The sequence below is a fragment of the Centropristis striata genome, chromosome 7 (genome assembly GCF_030273125.1).
Source record: "Centropristis striata isolate RG_2023a ecotype Rhode Island chromosome 7, C.striata_1.0, whole genome shotgun sequence".
Classification (NCBI taxonomy): Eukaryota; Metazoa; Chordata; class Actinopteri; order Perciformes; family Serranidae; genus Centropristis; species Centropristis striata.
This window is the reverse complement of record NC_081523.1, coordinates 34,968,965-34,994,031: the sequence shown is the minus strand read 5'-3', so window position 1 is coordinate 34,994,031 and position 25,067 is coordinate 34,968,965. Positions and strand designations below refer to the sequence as shown.

The window sequence follows — 25,067 nt, the reverse complement described above, 5'->3', positions numbered from 1 at the left end:
CGCCGGTGGGCGGGGCGGAATTACAGCCAGCCAATCGGGAGCGCCGGAGTGTTCGCTTGGCGGCCGTTTTAGCGAATCAGCGGCCAGAACAGCTGAGCGGCCGTTTTGACTGGACAGACATTCCACGGTGAGTTTGATTCGTACAGCAGAGCGGACAGCAACGGGCGGAGTTAGTGCTGAATATGACATTTTGACCTGTTAAATGTGAATTAAAGATATCTGTAATTAATTATAACAGTTTGGAAATTGTATAAGATAAATCTTAGACAATTTAAATAATTTCCCCAGTAGATTAAGCCATTTTTGAAAGCAAATAAAATACATAAAATATTACTGTTATTTCTTGATCCTTACTGTTATAGATAATAATTTATTTCAGTAATAAATTAATAAATTATTTATTGTAAATTTCAAGCTGTACGATATTTTGGGGATTTTAAAAAATATATTTTTTAACATTCACAAATAAAATGGTTGCTTTTTATAATTAACATTTATAATAATGAGAAATTAATTTTATTTTTAATTGGAGCTGCTATTATAGGAATGACATCACTTACTAGTCGATGATATCTGCATTAAAGGTCTGGCTTTACTTAAGCACCGCCCCGCTCAGATGTCCCGGTAATTGAAACCAACACCCCCGAGCAGCGGAGCAGCGCGGGGGCGTGCCCGCCCGCAGCTGTCACGGGGGGAGATGTGGATGCGCGACCCCGCGGTCAGGGCGCGGTCCGTCCGGTTCTCCGCATAAAGAACAAAGTTATCACGGAAAGTTTGTGTCGGTTCAAAGCAGCGGAGGGAGAAGTATTCAGATCCTTTACTGCAGTAAAAGTACTAATACACACTGTGAAATACTCCACTACAGTAAAAGTCCTGCATTCAAAATTTAAACTTAAAGTAAAAGTACAAAAGTGTCAAAATGTACTTAAAGTATCAAATGTAAAAGTACTCGTTATGCAGAATGGACCCACTCAGATTGTATTATAGATTTTTTTTTTTTTTTATGTAAGCGTTTTAATTTTGTAAAGAGAGGGCTCATTTTAACTACTTGATATATTTTCATGAGGTTTAATTTTTAAAAAGTGTAAATTCTTTAAATTGATCATGTTTTTCATGTTAAATTTCGATCTGTAAGGTAGAGGAGATAAGTTTGATAAAACATTGGACCCAGTATTGAATTATGTTAAAAATGTGAGCTCATAGACTGGCTATAACCTCACAGTGCAAATGAGTGTTTGTATATGTCGAATTAATTCATTTTTTGCTTCTTTTAGATGTTATTAGTATCCATCTTAACTGACCATAGAATATTGTTGTAATCCAAGATGTGCTGTGTTCTGTATGTTATGTGATCTTTGTTAGCTGTTCTTTTTGTTTTGTTTTTCCTTTCTCTCTCCCTCTCTTTGTCTCTTGAAAGTCAGCTGAATGTAGTGGAGTAATAGTACAATATTTCCCTCAAAATGAACATGTACTTAAATACAGTACTTGGGTAAATGTACTGGTTACTGGTTAAAGTCACAGAAACTGGAAAATAACAGATTTTTGTTTTCTAAAGAGAAATATATTTAAAGAGGACTGTTGGTGAAATTTGGTTATTGAAGCAAATATTTACAGTAAAAAGCTGAGGCTCAGGCAGCAGGTGTCTGTTGGTTTGAAGGTTCAGGGTCTGCTGACGGATTCTGTAAACGTGTCACGTTTGAAACTGACGACACAAGACGAGGAAAATGTTTTTGGATCTGACGTTCAGGCAACAAAGCTTCTCAGTCAGGTTTATGAAAAAGTCAAAATAACTCAATAACTGCTGACGTTTGGGGACACAAGGACAGATCTGCTGAGTTAAACTGACCCCGCTGTGGTCCCTTAGTGCCGTTTTCTGCTCTTCACACGTCTCCAGGCTTCCCTCCTCGTGGCAGACGCACGTGAAACTCAAATGTTAAACTGGTCTGTGGAGCGTCAGATTGCCTCAGAGTTTAAACACAAAGCTTTGCTTCTGTGACTCTCCTGAGATCATTTTAAAGAATCCTTGTTGGATTTCTTGTTCAGATCAGAGCAGCTGATCTAGTGAAGCTTGTCCTGTTGACACGTTTCACTCTGTTGCTGCAGAGTGAACCGTCTCAACATATCTGGATCTTTCCTTCATCATCAGATGTTCCTGCTGCTGCTCCAGACGGACCATCAGACAGACAACAGAGAAAGTTCATGTGGAGAACAAACAGCTCAGAGGAGGATCTCTCATCGGAGTCCTGTGGTGGAACCTGCACACAGAGCTGCTGATGAATCATCGGGAATAAAGACAAAGACGTGAGTTATTGAGAAGACACAACACAAATCTTGAGCTCCAGTTCCTCCAAAGTGTCAGATTTTCTGTTTTATTTCACATTAAACTGAATCTTTGAGTCGGACTGTCAGTGGAACAGAGAACATTTCAACAGTTTAACTTTTTACATTTCAGAGACTAAAAGATGGATTTATTATCTAACATTGCTCTGTATCAAACTGAAAACAGATGAAATGATGATTTGAGTTCTTGTTCTATAAACGTGTTATGATCAGCTGTTATTATCAAAGAGTGAATAATCGTTGTGGAGTCTCTGTGGCTGAGAGAAACTTAAAGCTCGTCTTCTACTCTTTATACATTTAAACTCATTTGGATCAGAATCTTTCTGAGACCACACGGCTCTGTAACGTCTGTCACCGCTGAACTTTGACCTCTCAGAATCTCTCAGAAACAAACAGAAGCTCTGAGAGGACTGTGAGAATAAAACCAGATTTAATTTACATCAGTCGTTTCTCTCCGTGTTTATGAAGAACAAGCTCCTGAAAAGTGCAGCTAAAATCATTTTTCCCCGACTTTTGTTTCACCTGGAATTTTTATTTTTGCTTTTTTTCTTTAACTTATGAAAAATATTAATTTTTGTATTTTTTTCCCGGAAGTTTCCTCCACTTGTAAAAATCAGTGAAAAAAATGTATCTTTTTTTCCTGCTCATTTTCACAAGCGGAAAAAAATGTCTTTTTTTATTTATAGATATATAATTTTCTCAATTGTGAAAACAAGTGAAATAAAAGGTTTTAACAGCTAAAATGTATATATATTTTCACATGTTAAAAACAGGGGAAAAGTGTTCCGTTTGTGATTTTCTTCTGCCAGGTAATATTTGTTTTTACTTGTGTTTTACCTGAAACTATTATATTTTTAAAAGTTTTTTTTGCTTTTGAGAACAGGCAGAAAATAAATTTGTAGGATCATTTTTTATAAATTTTTCTATATATTTTTTACATGGTAAAAACAGCAGAAAATGTTTTGTCAGGTGATGTATCTCACATATTTTTTTTACATTTTGCCATTTTTAAAACATTTTTTGTCACTTGTGAAAACAGGTGAAGAAAATATTTAGCAGGTGATTGTTTTTTTAATATTTTTTTGATACCAGTTAACAGCGATATTTTTCATCATACATTTGTGATTTTTTTTTTATAAATGTGTTGGTTTCCTCTTAAATTTGTGATTTTTTTCTACAAAATTTTTTTTCTTGTAAATTTGTGATTTTTTTTCTACAAAAATTTGTGATTTTTTTCCTTGTCAATTTATAATTTTTTTTTCCGCTGTAAATTTGTGATTTTTTCTTGTTCCCAGCTGTGAAAAAAAGTATATATAGAAATAACTACCTGAAAAAAATGTTTTCAGTCGTTTTCACAAGTGAAAAAAACAAAAACTTCAGCAACAGCATCAAAACAATAAAATGATCCTGCAGAATATTTTCCACCTGCTGTCGGATCATAAACACGGAGAAAAAATGATTTAGATCAAATTTAGACTCTCAGAGCCTCCAGAGGAGCTGGCGGCTGATTGGCTCAGCGGTGACGGGTGTGTGTGTGTGTGTGTGTGTGTGTGTGTGTGTGTGTGTGTGTGTGTGTGCGTTACAGCAGCAATGTGGTGGCAGTGAGGCCGTTGGCTCCAACAGGGAATGAAGGATGAAACATCAAAATATCAGGATAAAAAAAAAAAAAAAAAACATAAAATAAAGTTACCATCATGGTCACACATCAAAGAGTTTATATTTAAAAGTATTGTGGGCGGGGCTCCGTCATTCATGGGCGAGCCTCTGTCCTGTGTGGGCGGGGCTCCGTCCTGTGTGGGCGGGGCTCCGTCCTGTGCAGACCGGCGGTCAGGTGGCGGGCGACCACACAAACAGTTCGTATGTTACAGTAAAGTTCAGTTTAGATTCTGTGTGTGTGCGTGTGTGTGTTCAGTTGTTCTCAAACAGCGACAGCAGGTCGTCGTTGTTGTTGTTGGGGAGGTCCGGGGGTCCGAGGTACGACAGCAGCTCGTCAGGGTTGGTTAGCTCAGGAAGCAGCTGAGAGAGAAAAAAAAAACAGATTCAGGTTATTAATTATTAATCGTCTCATCAAATAAAGTTACAGAGAGAATCTCCACACGAAACTCAGGAAAACTCTGGCAGCTGAACAGGTTTTTTCTCAGGTAAAAAACTTGTTTTTTCCAGGTAACATTATAACAGCTGTGACAGCCAAGACTAATCTAAAAGGCTGCAGACTGCATCCAAACTAACACAAAGCGTAAAATTGTGATTGATCTTTTCTTGTAAATGTGATTTTTTTCTTGTAAATTTGTAAAAAAAAATAAAAAAATCGATACACATTTGTGATTTTTTCTCGTCAATTTGTGATTTTTTTCATGTAAAATTTTGCTTTTTTAATTGAAAATGTAAAAAAAAATCAAAAATTAAATTACTTAAAAAAAAAAAATCTTGTAAATTTGTGATTTTTTTCTTGTAAATTTGTTGTTTTTTTTTGTGAATTTGTGATTTTCTCATCAATTTCTTTTTCGTCGTACATTTGTGACTTTTTTCGTGAATTTGTGTTTTTATTCGTTGTAAATTTGTGATTTTTTCGTTGTAAATTTGTGTTATTTTTCTTGTAAATTTGTGATTTCTTTTATAGTAAAGCGACAAACATTGAGCCTTTGCTTCATGTTTCCCCATTTTATTATTATTATTAATTTTTTATGATTAACTGTAATATTACTTTACGAACACTAAACATTGATTTGTTATTGATCCATTGACTCACGTCCAAAGACGGTTCTGGGACGTCTGCCGTCCCACCGAGGCCGAAGGAGCTGTCGCCCTGGAGACGGGCGTTCTGGTTGCTACGCTGCATCATCTGGTTGCCGTGGAGACCCTGCGACTGCTGCTGCGAGAGAGGAGCACCATGGGAAGTGGAGTCCAGACGAGCCGAGACCGACATCTGAGGAGAGGAGAGGATGATGGAGGAGAGGAGAGGAGTAATAGAGGAGAGGGAAAGAGGAAGAGAGGAGGAGCAGGAGTAGGGGAAGAGAGAGGAGGAGGAGGAGAAGGAGAGGAGTAATAGAGGAGAGAAAAAGAGGAAGAGAGGAGGAGCAGGAGTAGGAGAGGAGGAGAGGAGAAAGGAGAGAAAGAAGGAAGGAAACAAGGAGGAGAGGACAGGAGAGGAGAAACAAGGAGGAGAGGACAGGAGAGGAGAAACAAGGAGGAGAGAAAGAAGGAAGGAAACAAGGAGAGGAGAGGAGGAAGGAAGGAAAAAAGGAGAGGAGAGGAGAGGAGAGGAGAGGAGAGGAGAGGAGAGGAGAGGAGAGGAGAGAAGAGAAGGAAGGAAATGAGGAGGAGGGCAGGAGAGGAGGAGAGGAAGGAAAGAGAGGAGAAGTTTAGTGAACAGATCTTTAGTGATGAAACTGGATGATGATGATGAAGATGAAGAAGGCCGTACCTGTCCCGTCAGCGGGTGAGGGGGGGGAGGCTTGTCGGGGGTGAGGAGGGCGCTGGACAGCTCAGACTGGTAGGAGAGGGGGGGCGGACCGGGGGAGGAGAAGTCCCCCCCGACCCCCGGAGTCCCAGGACCGCTGAAGTCTGAGAAGGCTGCAGACTGATTGCTGGGGTAGGACGGAGCTACAACACACCAATACAGCTGATCACAGATCAACACAGCACAAGTTTTTCTTGTAATTTTGTTATATTTTCCGTTGTACATTTGAGACTTTTTTCGTAAATTTATTTTTTGCCATAAATGTGTTTTTTCCTCTTAAATTTGTGATTTTTTTCATTATAAATTTGTGTTTTTTTTCATTGTATATTTGTGATTTTTTTCATTATAAATTTGTGATTTTTTGTGAAAACAATTATAATTAGAAATAACTACCTGAAAAAAAGTTTTTCAGTCAAAAACAAAAAAAACGTAAAAAGGTAATTTTTTTGATCTGATCAGACATCAATACAGCTGATCATTTCCTTCAGTGACAGTTCCTCCCTTCTCTCTCTGATGATCTGATTGATCGGTGAAGTCTTTAATCTGATTGATTTCAGTTCAAACCTTCAGCAGCACAGAAACTCCTCTGACATAATTAATTAATAACGCAGTTAACATTAAAGTTTAATCTCCTGAACATAATGTATACAGAAAACAGACAAAAATCAATACTGTCATGGAGGTTAATGGCAGGATTTGTTGTTGTTCTTTGCTGTAATGTCTTTTTAACTAGACGCCACTAGCAGCGACGTCATCCACGACTTCATCCGCACTAGCCGCGACGTCATCTACTCAACAGCTCATATTTCTGTCATCTTCTCTAGTGAACAGGTGTACCTGGCCCGGGGTAGTCCGGCGTGCTGCTGTTATTGCTGCCCCCTGTAGGTAGGGGGGGGTAGGGCATCGGGGAGGAGGATGCGCCCGAGGAGGGGGCGGGGCCTAGTGATGCGATCATCTCCATGACACTGGGCAGGACCATGTGACTTGGGCTGAGTGTCCGGCAGCGCTTCAGCACCGGACCATCAGACTCCTCCTTCACATGGATGTCAGGCTTCACCGGGACTGGCTTCCAGCTGCACACCGGGTCTATGGTGATCTCCTCATACTCAGAGCTGAGGAGGAGCAGGAGGAGGAGGAGGGGAAGGACAGAGAGGAGGAGGAGGAGGTAGAGTAGGAAGAGGAGGTGGAGGAGGTAGAGAGAGAGGAGCAGGAGGAAGAGGAGGAGAGGGAAGAGGAGGAGGAGAGGGGAGGAGAGAGGAGGAGCAAGAGGAAGAAGAGGAGAGGCAGGAGGAAAAGCAGGAGGAGAGAGAGGAGGGGGGGAGAGAGAGGAGGAGGAGGAGCAGGAGGGGGAGGACAGAGAATGTTTTAACGATTCATAATCAAAAAATATATACCACCTTTTTTATTTATTTATTGTCTCTGAAAGCTTCAGAACAGTTTGACAAAAATACAATTCAAGCGGTTTCCAGGTATCTTAACAAAATAAATAAGGCACTCAGAGTTCACCATCACATCTAAACTCTTCCTGTACATGCAACTGAAAATCATAGTTTGTTTTACCAGCTGTTCATGTTCATTTTGATCATAATCTTTTATTGTTGAAAAAACAGGAATTAGGAATTATTTAATCTGGTGTGAGACGGCAGCTAACCAACAAACATGTTTGAATTATGAACTGCAAAAACATCAGAATGAGGGTTCTTACTTCTGAACGTAGATGAGGATTCCCAGCATGTACTGATCCACCTCCAGACCCTCCAACAGAGCTGTTTTACTACACAGACACAATCAGAGGTTATTAGGACAATAAAAACATGATTATACAGATGTACATAAATATTGGCTGTGACAGACTCATACTTGCACACGGGGCATCTCCACGTTCCTCTCTCACAGTTCAGCTGCAGGTATGACTCCAGATCAAAACACTGCACACACACACACACAAGGATCCATCAGTGTGTTTATGAGATATCTAACATTTTAAATATATCTTCATTATTTATGTATGTGTAACATTTTTATAACTGAAATGTAGGTGTCTTGCATCAAATTGCCACAAAATAACATGAAATAAAAGTGTAAAACTTGTGCTAATGTGTTGGAATTAACTTATTAAATGCTATATCTAAACAATCAAACTAAACCCGAGACGACAAAGACAAGTTTGTTGGGAGGGAGCAGGGTAGGAGGAGGAGCAGGAGAGGGAGGAGAGGAGGAGGAGCAGGGGGAGGCGGAGGAGGAGAGAGAGGAGGAGGAGGACAAGCAGGAGGAAAGGGAGGAGGAGGAGTAGGAGGAAGAGGAGTAGGAACAGGAGGAGAGAGAGGAGGAGGAGGACGAGCAGGAGGAAAGGGAGGAGGAGGAGGAGGAGGAAGAGGAGTAGGAACAGGAGGAGAGAGAGGAGGAGGAGGAGGAGCAGGAGGAGAGGGAGGAGTAAATGCTTGATGTGAAGACAATGACAGGCTTGCATGGTTTTGCCTATTTGTGACATCACAGCATGGCTCGCTCCGATTGGTCAAGCCCTCTGACCTGTATGTGTCTGCAGTCATGTCCTCTGGCGGGCAGCTGGATGCGGCGGAACGTTATGGGACACTTGAGCGAGACTCTGATGGCGGTCTGCTCCACACCGTCCTCGCCGTTCAGCCCGGGAGTCCCGGGGATCGAACCGCTGCTGAAGTTCCTCTTTACTGAGGGGAACAGACAGTTAATGTCAGTTATTACCAGCAATAAAGAACTCAGTCCACCTTTAAACCCTCAGCCCTCCCAGAAATTGAGGGTTTTCTGAAAATCTGCACAGATGTTCAGTTTCCTAAATATGTATTCCTCTGCAGCAGATAGAGACAAACCCCCGGCTTAAACCTTTGTCCTGAAGTTCATTAACATTTTTTTAAATTGAGAACTGTACAACTTTAGCCCCTTTCAATTTATCCACTCTAAACGTGACATCACCCACTCTAAATGTGACGTATCCACTTCTGGCCGTGACGTCTGGCCTGACATCATTCAGTTTAGCTGTGACGTCTAACCGTGACGTGATTCACTCTGAGAACTGTTCAGCTTTAGCCCGTTTAATGCCGGGACCTTTGCAGCTCTGTAACGTCTCTCCCCCACTATGAACGCTCTAGCAGCAGGATGCTGCTCAAATGATCCACCAGTGTTCCTCCAGAGTCACAGAGGAGCAACATTGGTGGAACTGTTGGAAGCGGGACCACTATGAACGGGACATCGGGGCGAATTGGAATATTTGACGTCTAACACACACCTCCACCTTATTCCGACAGTCATCCAATCAGCAGATGCACACCAGCTGCGGCCGCCGTCACTAACTGTCCACAGCGTCTGCCGCTGCTCGTAAACAAACCGGCATCGCTAACAGGCACAGAGGTGATTGTTGTAAACAAACGGAGGTTGCTAACTGAACACATGCTGGTGCAGCACATACACACTGTACTGCTACAGAGCTAACTGTTAGCCGGTTAGCACTGCTGCTGCTCTGTCTCATGTCACTATCGTCTCCTCCACTTGGTTCCAGACGCCAGACTGCACTATGAAAGGACAGAATATCACTTTGCCTTCCCAGGATCTCTATGCCCTAAGGTGAAAAACCGGCACAGATCTTTCTGGCAATATAGCGGGATCACACTATGAAAGTGGCTACTGTGTGGCACAGCAAGAAAAAAGTGACAGCCATATTTTCAATAACAAACTGTCATATAGCAACAACTATATGACAGTGTATTTCAGCGACTCACGTTGCATTTCAATAGTTCAGTCTTAAAAACAAAGACATCACCCAAAACACACAATAGTTGCATCCGTTCTAAATGGGTAAAAAGATTAAAAGATTGAAGTGGAAAATAATACTAATATCTCATTTTTTGGCATATTAGACATTTTTTCCTAAAAAAGGACATGAGAGCAACTTTTTTTAAACTGTGTGATCTTACTCTTGGTGACACAGTGCTCTGCAGGCAGCAGCCTCTTCTTCATCAGACCCTGAAGCACCGAGCGAACCGACGGACGGTGCACCAGCTGCAGGACAAACAGGTGAGACTGCAGAGACACAGAGACAGACAGAGAGAGGGACAGACAGAGACATACAGGTTAGATTAAAACACGTTATCATGAGGATAAAATAAAATAAAATGTGTGTTAGGTCTTACGCAGCAGCAGGCGGTGACGGTGATCTGGATGGTGTTCCTGCCCGGCTGACACACCTGCTTCAGGTACAAAGGCTTGTGGGAAGTTTTGTTGTCGCCTCGCTCAATGGTGAGAGGAGTCGCATTCACACTGACCTGAGGAGGAGGAGAAACAGGAGGTGGAGGAGGAAAGAGGAGAAGGAGGAAAAAGAGGAAGAGGGGGAGGAGAAAGAGGAAGAGCAGGAGAATGATGAGGAGGAAGAGAAAGAAGAGGAGATGAAAAGGTAAATATTAACAGAACATCTCAGAGCAGAAATAAGACTTTTTAAAGAAAGCATTAATTTGTGTCAAGTACTTAAGGTGGGATATAAGTTTTGAAGATGAATAAGGAGGAGGAGGAGAAAAGGAGGAGGAGAAGGAAGAGGAGGATGGAGGTCTGACCTGGACGGAGGCGGGCCAGTTGGTGTTCATCTGTCGGTCCTCGTGGTGGTAACACTTAAACTGGAGCTCCAGGTCCGGCCTGACACAGAGAGAGAGGATATTATACAGCTTGTATTAATATTAATGTGGTTCTTTCCATTGCATTTACCCATGCCGGATACAAATATACGTAAATTACAAGTTCAGTCCAAAAAGGTTTTTTTGGACAATAATGGCTGTTTTGCTGATATCAGCCTGTCTTCCATAGAGAGGAAAAGGGAATTTCAAAATAAAGGCTGAAGATATCCTGAAGATGATTGTATCGATATTTTCACTCATGTATCATTCGGCCCCTAATATCTAATGTTCACAGCATCCACACAGAGTTAGTGGGAGCTCATGTGTTGTGATTCCAGCTGAATTAACCTTACAGTTTTTTTGAATTTGGGAATTTAACTTTAAACAGTATTTATACACTTTATTACTACTTCGACTTCAAAAAGGATCTGAAAACTTCTTCCACCTGCTTCAGTGTGAGTGTGTGTGTGTGTGTGTGTGTGTGTGTGTGTGTGTGTGTGTCTGTACCTCATGATGAGGGTTTTGTAGACGGAGTCTCTCAGCTGGAAGACGTGGTTACTGACGGCCAGGTTGTGCTCTAATCTAAAGGGCTCTAGGACCACGCCATCCCGCACCGGGAAGGTCAGCCGCAGGTCGTCACTAGGGTTACCTGTCAACACAAGTCACACACACACGTCTCAGACACCTAATTAATATTTAATCTGATCAAGATAAATGAAGATTCAGAGCAGAGCAAGGCTTTTATTTTGACACTCTGTTGTTGTACCCGTGGGCGGTGGCGGCGGCAGGTTCGCCATGTTGGGTTTGATGTCCGGCAGGAAGGGCGGCGGCTTCACGTCACTGTTGCCCGGCGACATATAGGGCGGAGCCATGGAGCTGCTCGGCGTGATGGGGGGGGTCGGGTTACCTGGCACCGGGGACGACGGGTAACCTGGCAACCCTCGACCCGGCTGAGAGGGGGGAGAGAGAGAGAGAGAGAGAAAGTTGAGTTTCTTTCGTGCATAACATCTTAAGCTCCATATATTATTGACCTTTATTTGATCTGACACATTTTTAAATCAGAGATTTTAAAGAAAGTTTTTTTTTAAGCTCAATATTTTTTTCCTCTGCTGACAGTATTGTTGATGTTGTTTTTTTATGCTGCTGATATAATGATATTAGAGCATAACAATTCAAGTACATCCTTTTTAAGAGCAATAAACTTTTAATTCTCAACAATATTGAACGTTGAAAGTTTTTTCAGTCAATTCGTCCTGTCTATCAAAAGTCTGAAGCATTTCTCTAAACGCTGGTTTCTCCACAGTGTTGAGTGGCTGCATCTCTTTCACTATAAAGCCTACAACGCTATCTGTGAGCGTGCACCATTTTCTGCTGTCGCGTTTCATTTGCATTTTTTGGCAAAGATATTCTTAATTGCCAGTTGTGGGTTAGTGGAGGGCCCTCCATGTCCCGCGGTCCTGCCGTGTTTCTATTCCCAGATGAAGACAGTGGATGGGATGGTTGTGTTTAAGGACTTTGAGGTTTGTTGTGTTGACACTTATTGTTGCGACTATCTTCATACAGATTTGACATACCAGCTGGCTGATGTTAGCGGGCTCTCCGCCTTCATCTGGCTTGAATCGAAAATGTTCCCACACCAACGTTGTGGCATGAGGCTGGAACTGATTCCATTTATGCCACTCAACTTTCTGTAACTGTTCAACTACGGCTGTCAGAAAACTTAGCTTCAAGTACACGGATTCTTTCTTTCTCTCTGCTTCAACGCTGTCCACACCGTCTGTCTGTGTGTGTGTGTGTGTGTGTGTGTGTGTGTGTCTCTGTCACTGTGTGTGTCTGTGTCTCTGTGTGTGTGTGTGTGTGTGTCTGTCTGTGTGTGTGTGTGTGTCTGTGTCTGTGTGTCTGTAAAACAGAATGGCCAACTTCAGAATTTAGATTTACAAAAAAGAAAGTTAAGTTTTCAATTTAATTTATGTCAGAGAACGAGCAAATGACTATATTCTGTTTTATTTATGTTTCAACTACTTAAGAATCAGGGTTGTAAATGAAACATTTCTGTAGTTTTTTACCAAGCAGGAAAAGAAGTCCGGCTGTCAGAAAGAGTTTCTGTATAAACATCATGTGGCTGATTTAAAAAGAAGCAGGAGGAACGACTTCAGAGCTTCAGATTTCACACTGAGAGGACGAGTCGAGTTAAAGATTTAACAGTTGGTGGTGATTCAGCTCAGAGACACCACAAATATGTGTGAATAATCTGATGATTATTTACTGTATCAGACGAATCATCTCGTATCAAATCTAACAAGAAAATGACTCATGAACTAATATGTGGGCAGAAGTTAATGCTACAGAATGCTTATTATAACTTATTTATGTATGGTTTAAAACTCATTCTCCCCAGGTCAGATTCAAGCACTTTTCAAGCACATTCAAGGGGCATTTTCATGCTTTTCCAGCAGCTCACAGCTGCAGTAAATCACATATTTATATCCAGCACAGACTGTACGCACAGTGTGCTGTTCATTTCACTTTTTCATCACATTCAGTTTGATGTTTTTGTGCTAAAACAATCTAAATTATGTGAAAATTAAAACAATAAAGTTTAAAAATTTGATTGCTGTTTAAAAGATTTGGATTCTTACAGTTCAAGCACTTGAAAATATCAAACAATTTTTTAAGCACTTTCAAGGTACATTTTCAGCACCTTTCAACTGTGGTAATTCTAATATTAATATACTGCACTAACTGGTTACTGATTATTCATCTTTTCACCAAGTATATGTTATTTTAGATGTTATTGTGCTGAGAGATCCACAGAATAAATTACAAAAACAAATGTGTGAGCTGTTTCTCTGCAGATTACCTTTAGAGGAAACACACACAAAGGGACACACACAGGGACACACACAGGGACACACACAGGGACATACAGAAACACACACACACACGCACACACACACAGGGACATACAGAAACACACACACACACACACACACACACACACACACACAGGGACAGAGACAAACACACACACGGGGACAGAGAGACACACACACACACACACACACACACACAGGGACAGAGACAAACAAACACACAGGGACAGAGAGACACACACACACACACACACACACACACACTGAGACACACACACACTGAGACACACACAAGGACAGAAACACACACACACACACACACACAGGGACAGAGACAAACACACACACGGGGACAGAGAGACACACACACACACACACACACACACACACACACACACACAGGGACAGAGACAAACAAACACACAGGGACAGAGAGACACACACACACACACACACACACACACACACACAGAGACACACACACAGACAGAGACACACACACACACACACAGGGACAGAGACACACACACACACCCTCTCTCTATCTTACCCCTGACGGCTGGTTGAAGGAGTTGTAAACTCCTCCGGCTCCTCCTGTTGTCAGAGCGTTCAAACCTCCACCCTGACCATTGAACTGCTCCTGCTGCACAATAACAACAACATTAACACACATGTTGAACTGGATACAACGCACACGCACACGCACACGCACACACACACACACACACACACACCTTGTAGTACTGTGGGTTGGGGGGTCCGGAGGGGGAGTACTGTGGGAGGGGCATCTTGTGGGTCTGATAGGAGGGGGAGGAGCCTGAGCGCTGGGGGGCCGGGCCTGGACCTCCGGGACCTGCAGGTAAATGGGCAGAAAAGTCCCTTAAACACCTGAACCTGGACTGTGACGGAGCTGCGCTAACATCTTTTCCATCCTTCTAGCCAGTGTTTGTGCTAAGCTAACATCAGAGCAAAAACATTTACAGACTTAATGTTATTTATTCATTTTATTTGCTATTTTACATTGTTATATTTTACATTTATTTATTGTTTTTTGTTTTATTTGTAATTCTACATATTCTACGTATGTCTACATAGTATATAATGCTCCTAAAACACCTCTATACATAGAGAAAACTTCATAATAATGAAGAGATTAAAAAATGGAAATAAAGAAACAAAAATTAAAATAAAATCATAATAACTGTGATCGCAATACATCATTTTAATACTTTATAAAAGTTAGAAAAATAAAAACTATTTAGTCTGCATACATTTAATTTATTTAATTTGCATGTGTGTTTGTTTTTTGCTTCAATTATTTCTATTTCTATTTATGTTATTTATTTTTTCATTCTAATTTTATTATTAATTACATTTTTTATTATTAATTAAAATAATTTAATATTAATTATTTTATTTTGTTGAATTATTATTTTAAAATAAATGTTGTTGTCAATTATTGACATATCCGAGGTTCTAATAAAAAATGACAAACGATGTAAAAGTGTTTCTTGCTGACAGACAGAATGTCTCATGTTGTTTTGTTACTTTAGTAGGATAATAATAAATCTGAATGGGGGAAATAACAGATCATGAAAGAAAAAAAAGCTTCTAGAACGATTTTTCTTTACAATATTATAAATGTAGAAAAATGTTTGTGGTCTTTTTCTTGTTTAGACCCACAATAAAACAGATATTTAACTACATGGCGAATCAGAAGATAAATAAAATATAAAACTTGTGAGTGACACATTATAAAATATCTACAACAAATATCAACCTTAGAATCAAATCAAATCGTATCATTCTTACACTGCAGCAGCGTGTCTCACCTGGGTGGTACTGCATGTTGGGGTTGGAGTACGGGCCGGGGCCGCCGTGACCTCCGTGTCCCCCGTGACCCCCGTGTCCCCCGTGCCCGCCTCCCCCTGAACCCGGGATGGGACCTCCGGCACCACCAGGACCAGACATGACGTTGACACTGGGACCGACGGGAACGCCGTACTGCTGAGACATTCCCGGGAAAGACTGAGGACAGACAGACAGGACGAGTTTTTATTCTGCACAATAATTCACATGATTTTAATTATTCATTTGTGATTATTATAAATCAGAGGGACAAATTATGATTAAACCAGATGTAAAACAAATTAATTCTCATATCTAACACCAAATAAATCTCATCAGATTAAAACTGACTGGAGGGATTTAGTTTCTTTTTAAAAAAATCTAAGGTTTAAAAAAAAAAAAATGTTTTCATATTTATTTTGCTTCATGTATAATTAAACAGAATATGATAAAGAGGACAGCACAGTTAATTAAAAAAAAAAGCTATTAAAAAAAACCCTTAGGAAAACCTTCAGGAAAAACAACCAAATATTTGCTGAAAATAGTATTTAATTAAAATGTTCTCAATCATTTTTTATTTTTTTAACAATACTGGTGACATTTGTGGGTAAAAAGTTGTTCATATAGATTCCATTTGTCAAAACTTTTGTAAAATGAATCTTCAAAGAAATAAAACTTCCTCCTTCTTGTGTGTTTTTTCTATACCAAGACATGTTGGAGTTGTTCCACAGAGCTGCAGGATTTACAGATTATAAAGATTCACATAGATTATATAGATTCATATAAATCCATATAAATTCTATATGTTGCAGAGAGACTGACCTCAGAGTTGTAGGGCCGTTTGAGGCCCTGTGGGGGCCTAAGGTGTCCCTGCTGGGGCCCGGGGCCGTAGTTTGGGTGCTGAGGGACCCTCTGGGGGCCTCCTCCAGGTCCGTACATGGAGCCCATGGAGGGCGGGCCCCTGGTGGGTCCAGGCCCAGGGCCCATTCCTCCGGGGGCCATGCCGGGGGGGCCACGGGGCCCAGAGTGGGTCATGAACTGGTTGTTGTAGGCGGGGCCGCCCATCTGACACACAAAGAGAAGACAGTGGACCTCATTTACCAAAGGTCAAGTAAGATCATTTCTACAAGGCTCATTTATCAGTCTGGACGTGAGCGGCGGATCAGATCTCAGTCTGCTCTCAGCTCGTGTACGCAGGTTTGAGTCAGCGTGAAGTCCACATGTCTGAGTCGGAGAATTGATCTTAGACTATTGTATCGATGCCTGGAGGCAAAGCAAAGCATGTTTAGGCCACATCATTTATCATTAATACATCATTTAGAATAAATACCCTGCGACCGTGATATTCTTTAACCAGAACACTAGCCGAGGCTATTAAATGTTCTTCTTCCTAGAAACATTTCCAATTACGCTCCTCTAAGTGGGACATAATTCTTACTTAATGCAAAAAATTGAATAATATCTCTCCATCACAACAACAATATTTGGGTATTATACAGGCTATCAGGCTTGATATATCACAATGTATAAATGAAATAGTTGAATGGTCCACTGCTACTCTGCTGACAGCACCACTGATTTCCTTCCTTTTGTTCTGTTGCAGCTGTTGGACGTCAGCGTTTCACTTTCTGCCTCTGAGAAATTCCTCCTATTTTGGAATTAAAATTTACTTTAAAACATTTACCTCCTTCAACCAAAAAGCTGTGAAAACTTTTAAGTCTGTGCTCCGAATGTAAAATATTCACCGAACCTGTTTGAGTTTATAACTATATAAGTACTTTTATTTCATGAACCTCCATCGATGCGCATTTCTGTAATATGTCTGTTTTGTTCCTGTTGTCATTTGTCACGGTGCATTTTGCTAATAAAGGGGAGTTTAAAAAATGAAAAGGGAAAAAAATCCTCTTTTTGGATATATATATATATATATATATATATATTTATATTTATTAGGGCGTGACATTTAAATGACGCTTGTTTTCAACCACCACATTTATCAACAGCTGATCATTGTCTCGCTGTGATTGGACAGATATGAACGTTTGATGAATCACACGTGAACCCTGTCATGAGACCAAATATACGCTCAGACCTGCACTAGTTTCATAAATGAGGGCCAATAAGTTCACAGATGTCAGCAGTGAGACAGACGAGCAGCAGCAGCTCACCTGGCTGTAGTTCATCTCCTGGTTCTGTTTCTCCTGAATGGCGGCGACGGTTGCCGTGGCGGTGGCGGTTGCCGTGGCAGCAGCAGCAGCAACGGCGGCGGCAGCGGCGGCCTGAGTGAAGTCAGCAGAACCTCTGGAGCCACCGGGGTTCGACGGGTAGCTGACGGGGAGAGGTCAGAGGTCATGCTCTGTTAAAGGTTCAGAAATCAAAACTTTCCAGGTTCTGGAAACTTTGATCATCATGTGTGGACATAAATTAACTTTTCTATGATATTCTAATTTATTGAGATGCACCTGTATATATATATATGTATATATATATATATATATATATATATATATATATATATATACACACACATACACATACATATATATATATATACACATACACACATACATATAATTATTTGTAATTTGAAAAATTATTTCCAAATCATTGTTTTGTTTTCATTTTTTTTTTTTTTACATTAAACCTGCTGTATCCATCACAGACAAGAATTCAAACAATTACAATCGGTCTTTAATAACCAACAGAAGCTCCTGATAACACAGGTAGAAACATTTAATATTAATATATAAATATATTTTCTATGATAATGTTGGGTTCCAGATTTTTGTGAACTCTGTAGACAAAAACGTCACTTAATCAGATATGTCAAACATTTTCAGATAATTATTGGGAGACTAAGGTTATATAATAAACGTATGAAGTAGAGCATACCTGCCGCTGTAGCCCCCCGGCCCCCCGGCGTAGCCCCCGGTGTTGCGGCCGTACATGCCCTGGTTCATGTAGCCTTTGCTGGGCTCTCCGTAGCCCTGCTGACCCATGTAGCCTCCAGGACCGCCCGCCATACCCGGACCCCCAGGGCCCTGCATCATGGGCCCACCGCCAGGGTTGGACCCGGGGCCCATCACACCTCCTCCCATACCCTGATACAGACAGACATACACACACACACACAGACACACACACACACACACACACACACGCATACACACACACACACACACATTGAGTTACAGTGAGTTACTTGTTAATTGTTGATACCTTTCCTATATTTTTAGATTATACTGCTTGTTTACTATTTCTTGTTATTACTTTGCTGCTGTAAGTTGGGGATGTCATACCTGGCTGGCGGAGGGGTTGGTCACTCCCCAGACGGTGGTCACCACGGAGAGAGATCCTGTCGGCTGATTGGTCTGCTGCTGCCAGCTGGAGGGGTCATAGGGGTATGAGCCCTCACTGCACACACAACACACACACACACACAGACACACACACACACACACACACAATAGCATTTTAATAAGACAGCAATGCTGTAATAAGTATCAAGTGTCTGTGTGTGTGTGTGTGTGTGTCTCTGAGTGTGTGTGTGTGTGTGTGTGTGTCTCTGTGTGTGTGTGTACCTGTGAGGGTTATTGGAGAGTCCGGCCTTCATCTGGTTCAGGGGGTTCATGGTGGGAGGGGCCGGTGGCTCGACAGACAGACAGACGAACTCCTGGAGAGAGACAGACAGACAAAGGGTTAATATCTCACTCAACTACATTTCCCATCATGCCTCACTGCCCTCCACAGAAAATATTTGTGAGGGACGAAAAAGCAGAAACAAACCCTGAGTGTCTTATTGCTCTTTCTGATTTCTGCCAAACTCCATTGAAAAATGGTGGAATTGTAAGAAAATGCATATAAAAGCTTTTTAATCTTTAATGCATGATTAGAAAATAGAATACAGTAAAAAATATCTCTTATCAGTCTGGAATATTAAGTTCCCATTCATGATTACCATCTATTTTTTTCAATAACAGTACTAAATAAAAGTACTTATTTTAACAACTAACTAATTATCAAACACACACACACACACACACACACACTTCTGAAATGACACGTTACAAACACGAACAAAAAACATCTGCATTTTGGGACATAAAACAATAAAACATCAAACGTATACACACACATATTGATATTATAGTTAAAACAATTCAATTAAATAAAACATGTTAAAATAAAAAACATTGGAGCACTTCAGCTGGCAGTTTATCTGACTTTGCTGACTTGACTTTCATTTTTCAGACTCATCAACCAGTTAATCATCACTTGGACATCGCTGACGGCTTATAAAACACGACTGATACGCTTCACTTTGTTACCAAGTAGTAAATTATTTTTTTTAAATAGAAATAAAATGTTATTTATATAGAAACACTTTTCCAAGTGCCCAAAATTGTCTTGAATGATGTAAAAACAATTTTCTCCACATATTCTACATATTACAGTATTGTCATGTTCCCAGCCTCTCTGCTCTGTGTAAACAGCCTCTCCTGTCCTCTCCTCTCTGCTCTGTGTAAACAGATTTTCAGTGAATATTTGTCACGTGTCCAGAATCAATCATGTGTCCCTGAGGAGCATAATTGAATGTTTTTAACAGGATCTGGTTAGTGCAAACGCTTTATTTAAATAACACATGTAGAATAAAGAGATCCGAGAACTTTTGATGAGCCATTCAAGGACTGTCGTAAAAGTTCAAATTCAAAGTTTTCTACAATAAACGCTTATTTTACTTCATTTTATCTTTTAAAGAAGGACTTCAAACCTGCTGCCAGGTTCTTTTTATAATAAAATGGTAATTTAACACATCACACATAGTCTCTATAATCATAACAATATTTCAATGTTAACCTAATTAATGCAAATTGAATATGTTTTAACATGTTTCACAGTTTGATGTTTAAAATCTGGAAGAATGTGTAACAAACTGCAGAAAACATGATTTAATGCTGATTAATTTTTAAATTTAAAGTTATATTTTGTTGGTATCGACTGAAATTTGAACGGTATTTTCATTTTCCACAAAGTAAACAAAACTTAAATCTGTTCTAAACTGTATATTAATAACATATAGAAACTGTGAGAGCTGGATGAAAGAACAATGATTTAAAGTTTATTCAAACTTTTGAACTGAATTGGCAGCAGCCTGCTGACTCACTCAGCTTCAGGATGATTCAACTTTCCTGGAGTTTCTGTGTCATTAAACGCATCATCAGGCTGATATTTTGGATTTCCTCTGAATGAAGCATGAGTCACAGCTGAAACTATGTTTGATCAAACGTCAAAGTGGATATCTCTGAATACTGAAGGATCTGAACTCTTCCTCCTCCAGGAAATTAATCACTGGTTTTTATAATCTGCAGCTTAAATTAATTTATTTTTAAATTATTTATCAGTTTGGGAATATTTCAGTCAGCGTGGTTTAACGAGGAAATATTTTGAATTCTTTCTTCCTTCTTTTAACATTCCCCGCAGCAGAGGCTCATGGGTAATGTAGTCACAAGAGAGAGAATAAAACCTTAAAACCAGAAGATCAACAGGGAGTAAATGGTGTTTGATTAATAAATCCTGACGACATGTAATATGGCCACTGTTTAGTTGAATATATTCATAAAATAATAAATAAAAACATCACAGTAAATATCTCTGAATACTGCAGTTTTTCTACTTTTATTGAAATACTCAAAGTATTTACTGATTTTTCACAATTTACACCTTAAATTAATTAATTTTTAAATAATTTATCAGTTTGGGAAGACTGTGTCAAACTGAAACTTTTTTTTCTTTCAAAATTTAACAAGGAAATATTTTGAATTCTTCTGAGGCTCATGGGTATTGTAGTCAGTGTAGAAACGGGGGAAAAAACAGATTTTTCATAAAGAAAAACAAGAATTCAAACACAAAATCAACAATCTAAAATGGAAAAAGAGCTCAGAAAATTATTGGGGTTTGATTCATTATCACTGACATGTATAGGACTTCTTATTGTTGAGATGTTTAAATTAGTAAAGTGAATAAAAACATTTTGGTTTCATTACTCACCACTCTGTTGGTTCTACTGAACACAAAAACTTTCTATTGTTTCAAACATGAAAACAATCGAGAGTGATGCTTCGTCCTCTAACAAACAGAGTATTAATGATCTGCAGCTGATTAACTCTTTCTGAACTTTCTGAACCGTCCCCGGAGACGCTCTGAACATGACAACATCTAAACACGTCTGGGTGACTTTTACTGGGCGTGTCACTGCTGATAAAGGTCACATTTAATTACCAGATTTGTGGATGGACTTTGGTTCGACGTTCACCACGACACAGAAACATTTAAACCTCTGGCAGTCACTTTAGATGTTTATTTCATATATTATTTAGTTTTCAATACCAATTACACTCTTATCAGAGATAAAAAATACACAATATGTTTATTTTTTATTATCTGTTATACATATTACTTAAGTTTTAATACCAATTACACTCTTATAAGACATAAACAATACACAATATGTTGATTTTTATTGTCTGTTATATATTATATTTAGCTTTTACAAGTTTTTGTCTAAAGTTTGCTTTTCTGTCAGTTAGAATTACTGAAAGTTTCCAGTAGAAATGACTTTATTTAAGAGCTGCAACAGTTAGTCAACACATCAATTAAAGAGATGAAGCAACTTTTATGGTATTATTGAAGCTTCACTTTATTATGTAATTTGATTTGTGAAGGGTTAGATTTAGTTTTTATAGCTTTGTGATTTCACTTTATTCTCTTGTGGCACTCATGTGAAATTACCACAAACTTACAGGAAGTGTTCCTCCAGAATAAGGTTTGTATCTGTGGATCTGATGATAATAATTTAATTCAGACTGACACTTTAACACTTAAAAAACATAAATATCACCAGAAGCAGATCTCAAACAAATTAATGTGAAAGTTTTAATAATTTTTATTGGTTATTAGTTTTTCTGCTGTTCTATGCTACAAGTTTAAAAAAAAAAGAAATTGACAAAGTTATGTTATCACCTCTTCATATTGATCTTTTAACTACAGATTTTAAATATATGGCCTTAATATTTCCCTAAAAAGTTTCATTAAATATCAATATTTTTCAAGATATTGTGTTGACGTTAAAAATCTCAGTATTCTGAAAACACTAAACATTACACCTTTAGTTATTCTTCTTTTCAGAACTATTTCAGATTTAAAGTAGACAAGTAATCATGTGGATATTTCTTTACATTTATATCATGATTTATAATTGTATTAATTTATACATATTTTAATGTATTTTTTTAAATTATGCATTCAACAAATTTACTAAAAGTAAAATTCATACGTTTTAATTTTTAAAAAATCAAATAAAGTAATGAAGTCGTCTGTGAAGATACTCATATACAAGATTAAAATAGACATTAAATGTATAATTATCCACATATTTGTGAATTTATTAATTTATTCACATTTATATAATGATTTATAATTGTATTAATTGATACATGTTTTACTGTATTTTTAAAATGATTATGCATCCAGCAAATTTACTTAAAGGAATTCAATTCTCAGGACTTAAACAACATGTTGTAAAAATATTTCATTACAGAAAAAATAATTAAATCAAACAAAGTAAGGAAAATGTCAGTCAAGATAATTATTCATATATAAGATTAAAATGGACATTAAATAATCAAATGAATAAATATCCCTGCGACCCAAGTGTGGATAAGCGGTTAACGATAATAAATGAATAAATTAATGAATGAATGGATAAATATTACATTTCGTGTGTGAACTTTACTGTTTATATCTCTGTTAAATACTAATTCTTGAAGAAAAATTTCACTCTAACAGCTGATTCATCACTTTTGAACAGTGGTGTATAGACCTGTCACAATAATTATACTACTACTACTACTACTACTATATCAACTTATCGTTTGATATATAAAATTGATATATATAAAAGTGTTTCTTGTGTTTAAAGTAAAGCTGCAAATGTTTGACGGGCAGCACAAACTGCCAAAAAAAACAATATTTCCCAAGCAGCCATTCCAGCTGTTTATATGTTATTTTTTAATAATAAACAATATGATTCATAATGATTATCTCATTGCAATGTTTGTTAACAGAGCCTGAGAGTTGGCTGTAGTTTATTGTTTATTTTTTTTTAATTAATCTAGGGTATTTTAAGAGTTATTTTCCACATTTCAATTCCAATGTTTAATATTCTCTAGATTTAAAAATGAATTGCTGTGGAAAAGGATGTACTTATTAATCTCTAATATCGTTATAAAACTAAAACAACAATATCTCAGTATCCTGAGAACACTACATATTACACCTTTAGTTATTCTTCTTTTAGGGACAGAACTATTTCAGATATAGTTTAAGTAGATAAATAACCTTATTGAAAAATATTACATTCAGTGTGTGAATGTTACTGTTTTTATATCTGTTAAATCCTAATTATTGAAAAAAAACTTCACTCTAACAGCTGACTTATCATTTTCAAACAGTGGTGTATATTAAATGAGTCTATAATAATAATAATTATGAGTGAGTTATTATCTGGTAAGAGCCGGTCGGACTGTGTTTGGTGTTTAGACTGATCTGGTGTCTGTGTGGCCTTCACCCCTCCCACCCCGAGCCGCGGGCACGCCGCACATGCACGCGCCTGATATAATGTTATGGCTAATATCTTTTAAAAGAAATAAAATGGATAAACGAGACCTCTGGGGACGTGTTGTCCCGGGTCGTCTCGTCCTCTCGTCGCGGGGAGCCCGGCGCCGCGAGCCCGCAGACAAAATGACCGAGAGAAAGAGTCCGAGGAGACATTTTGAGATTCCTGGTAGTGTTGCAACCAGCTAGAAGCTAATGCTAACAGACAGCTAGCACTATTAGCATGTTAGCGGCTAACGAGACAACCCACCGCGACCAAAAAGAGCCTCAAAACAACCCAGAAAACTCAGTTATTAACGTGGACACGAACCGAGAATACAACAGTCACATGATGTGTTAAAATTCACCGCGTTTAGTGAGAATATATGATGGTTTCACAGCCGTTACAAAGCTAGCCTGTTAGCCTCGCCAGCACCAACGGCTGTGACAATGGAATGCTAGGAGGCTAACAGTTAGCAGCTAGCTTCTTCCTCCAACACAAAACATTAATGTTGGCTTACACATAAAGCAGCCGCTGTGTGTTTTAGTTAAATAACCGCTGGTTTAAATATATGATATAAAATATTCAACACTCGGTAGCGGTGAGCGGGAGTGTTGCTCCACACACCGACCTTACCTCCTCTACTCCCCCGGTGTCCGAGCCCTGCTCCGGGGCTCCGCGGTCTCAGCTCCTCCGGGCCTCCGGGGCATCCAGGACCGAGCGCACCCAAAGCCGGCACAGTCCACCTCCGGGCCGGGGCGAACCTCCTCAAACACGCCCCAGGAATATCAACAAACACCCCGATAAAATCCTCCACAGAGGCCGAGCTGCGACCCAGTGATCCCGGCTGTGATCGGTCCAGCTGCCGCCGGACTCTGAGTCTGATTATCCGGCTTCAGGAGGAGACACCATCCCCCTTAGCTCCAGGACCAGGACCAGGACCCGAGAATAAATAGAATAAATACTAGTCAACACTAAACACTGCGGGGAGCGGAGGAGCGGGGTCTGACGTTAGCTTCACTGTTTCCTCCTCTGCATATCTGCCGGTGGAGAAATCAAACAGCAGGGGGTAGAGAGAGAGAGAGAGAGAGAGAGAGAGAGAGAGAGAGAGAGAGAGAGAGAGAGAGAGAGAGAGAGAGACACCCACAGACAGGAGAGAGAGAGAGAGAGGAGAGACAGAGAGAGAGAGAGAGAGAGAGAGAGAGAGAGAGATAGAGAGAGAGAGAGAGAGATAGGAGAGAGAGGAGAGAGAGACA

General features: G+C 39.5%; 1 protein-coding gene and 1 long non-coding RNA gene across 3 annotated transcripts; one reads left to right on the top strand and one right to left on the bottom strand.

Moving 5' to 3' along the window:
- The first annotated feature begins 4 nt into the window (after positions 1-4).
- On the top strand, positions 5-2,644 carry LOC131975522 (uncharacterized). Its single transcript, XR_009394734.1, has 2 exons — positions 5-127; positions 2,147-2,644. It is a non-coding gene; the product is annotated as an uncharacterized LOC131975522 (long non-coding RNA).
- Positions 2,349-24,847, bottom strand: LOC131975519 (zinc finger MIZ domain-containing protein 2-like). 2 transcript variants are annotated; one of them, XM_059338249.1, is made up of 21 exons: positions 24,448-24,847; positions 18,740-18,831; positions 18,458-18,572; positions 18,051-18,259; positions 17,327-17,486; positions 15,981-16,223; positions 15,143-15,338; positions 14,045-14,163; positions 13,861-13,953; positions 11,204-11,387; positions 10,945-11,086; positions 10,381-10,459; positions 9,964-10,095; positions 9,748-9,853; positions 8,330-8,487; positions 7,661-7,728; positions 7,506-7,574; positions 6,638-6,912; positions 5,765-5,943; positions 5,090-5,266; positions 2,349-4,356 (listed from the first exon to the last, which is right to left on the bottom strand). In XM_059338249.1, the coding sequence occupies exons 2-21, from the start codon at positions 18,787-18,789 to the stop codon at positions 4,249-4,251; spliced, it is 2,862 nt and encodes a 953-aa protein (XP_059194232.1). In that variant the 5' UTR covers positions 18,790-18,831; positions 24,448-24,847; the 3' UTR covers positions 2,349-4,248. The 2 variants fall into 2 exon arrangements, with proteins under 2 accessions (XP_059194232.1, XP_059194231.1); XM_059338248.1 differs by lacking the exon at positions 24,448-24,847 and adding an exon at positions 23,883-24,008.
- Positions 24,848-25,067: the final 220 nt, after the last annotated feature.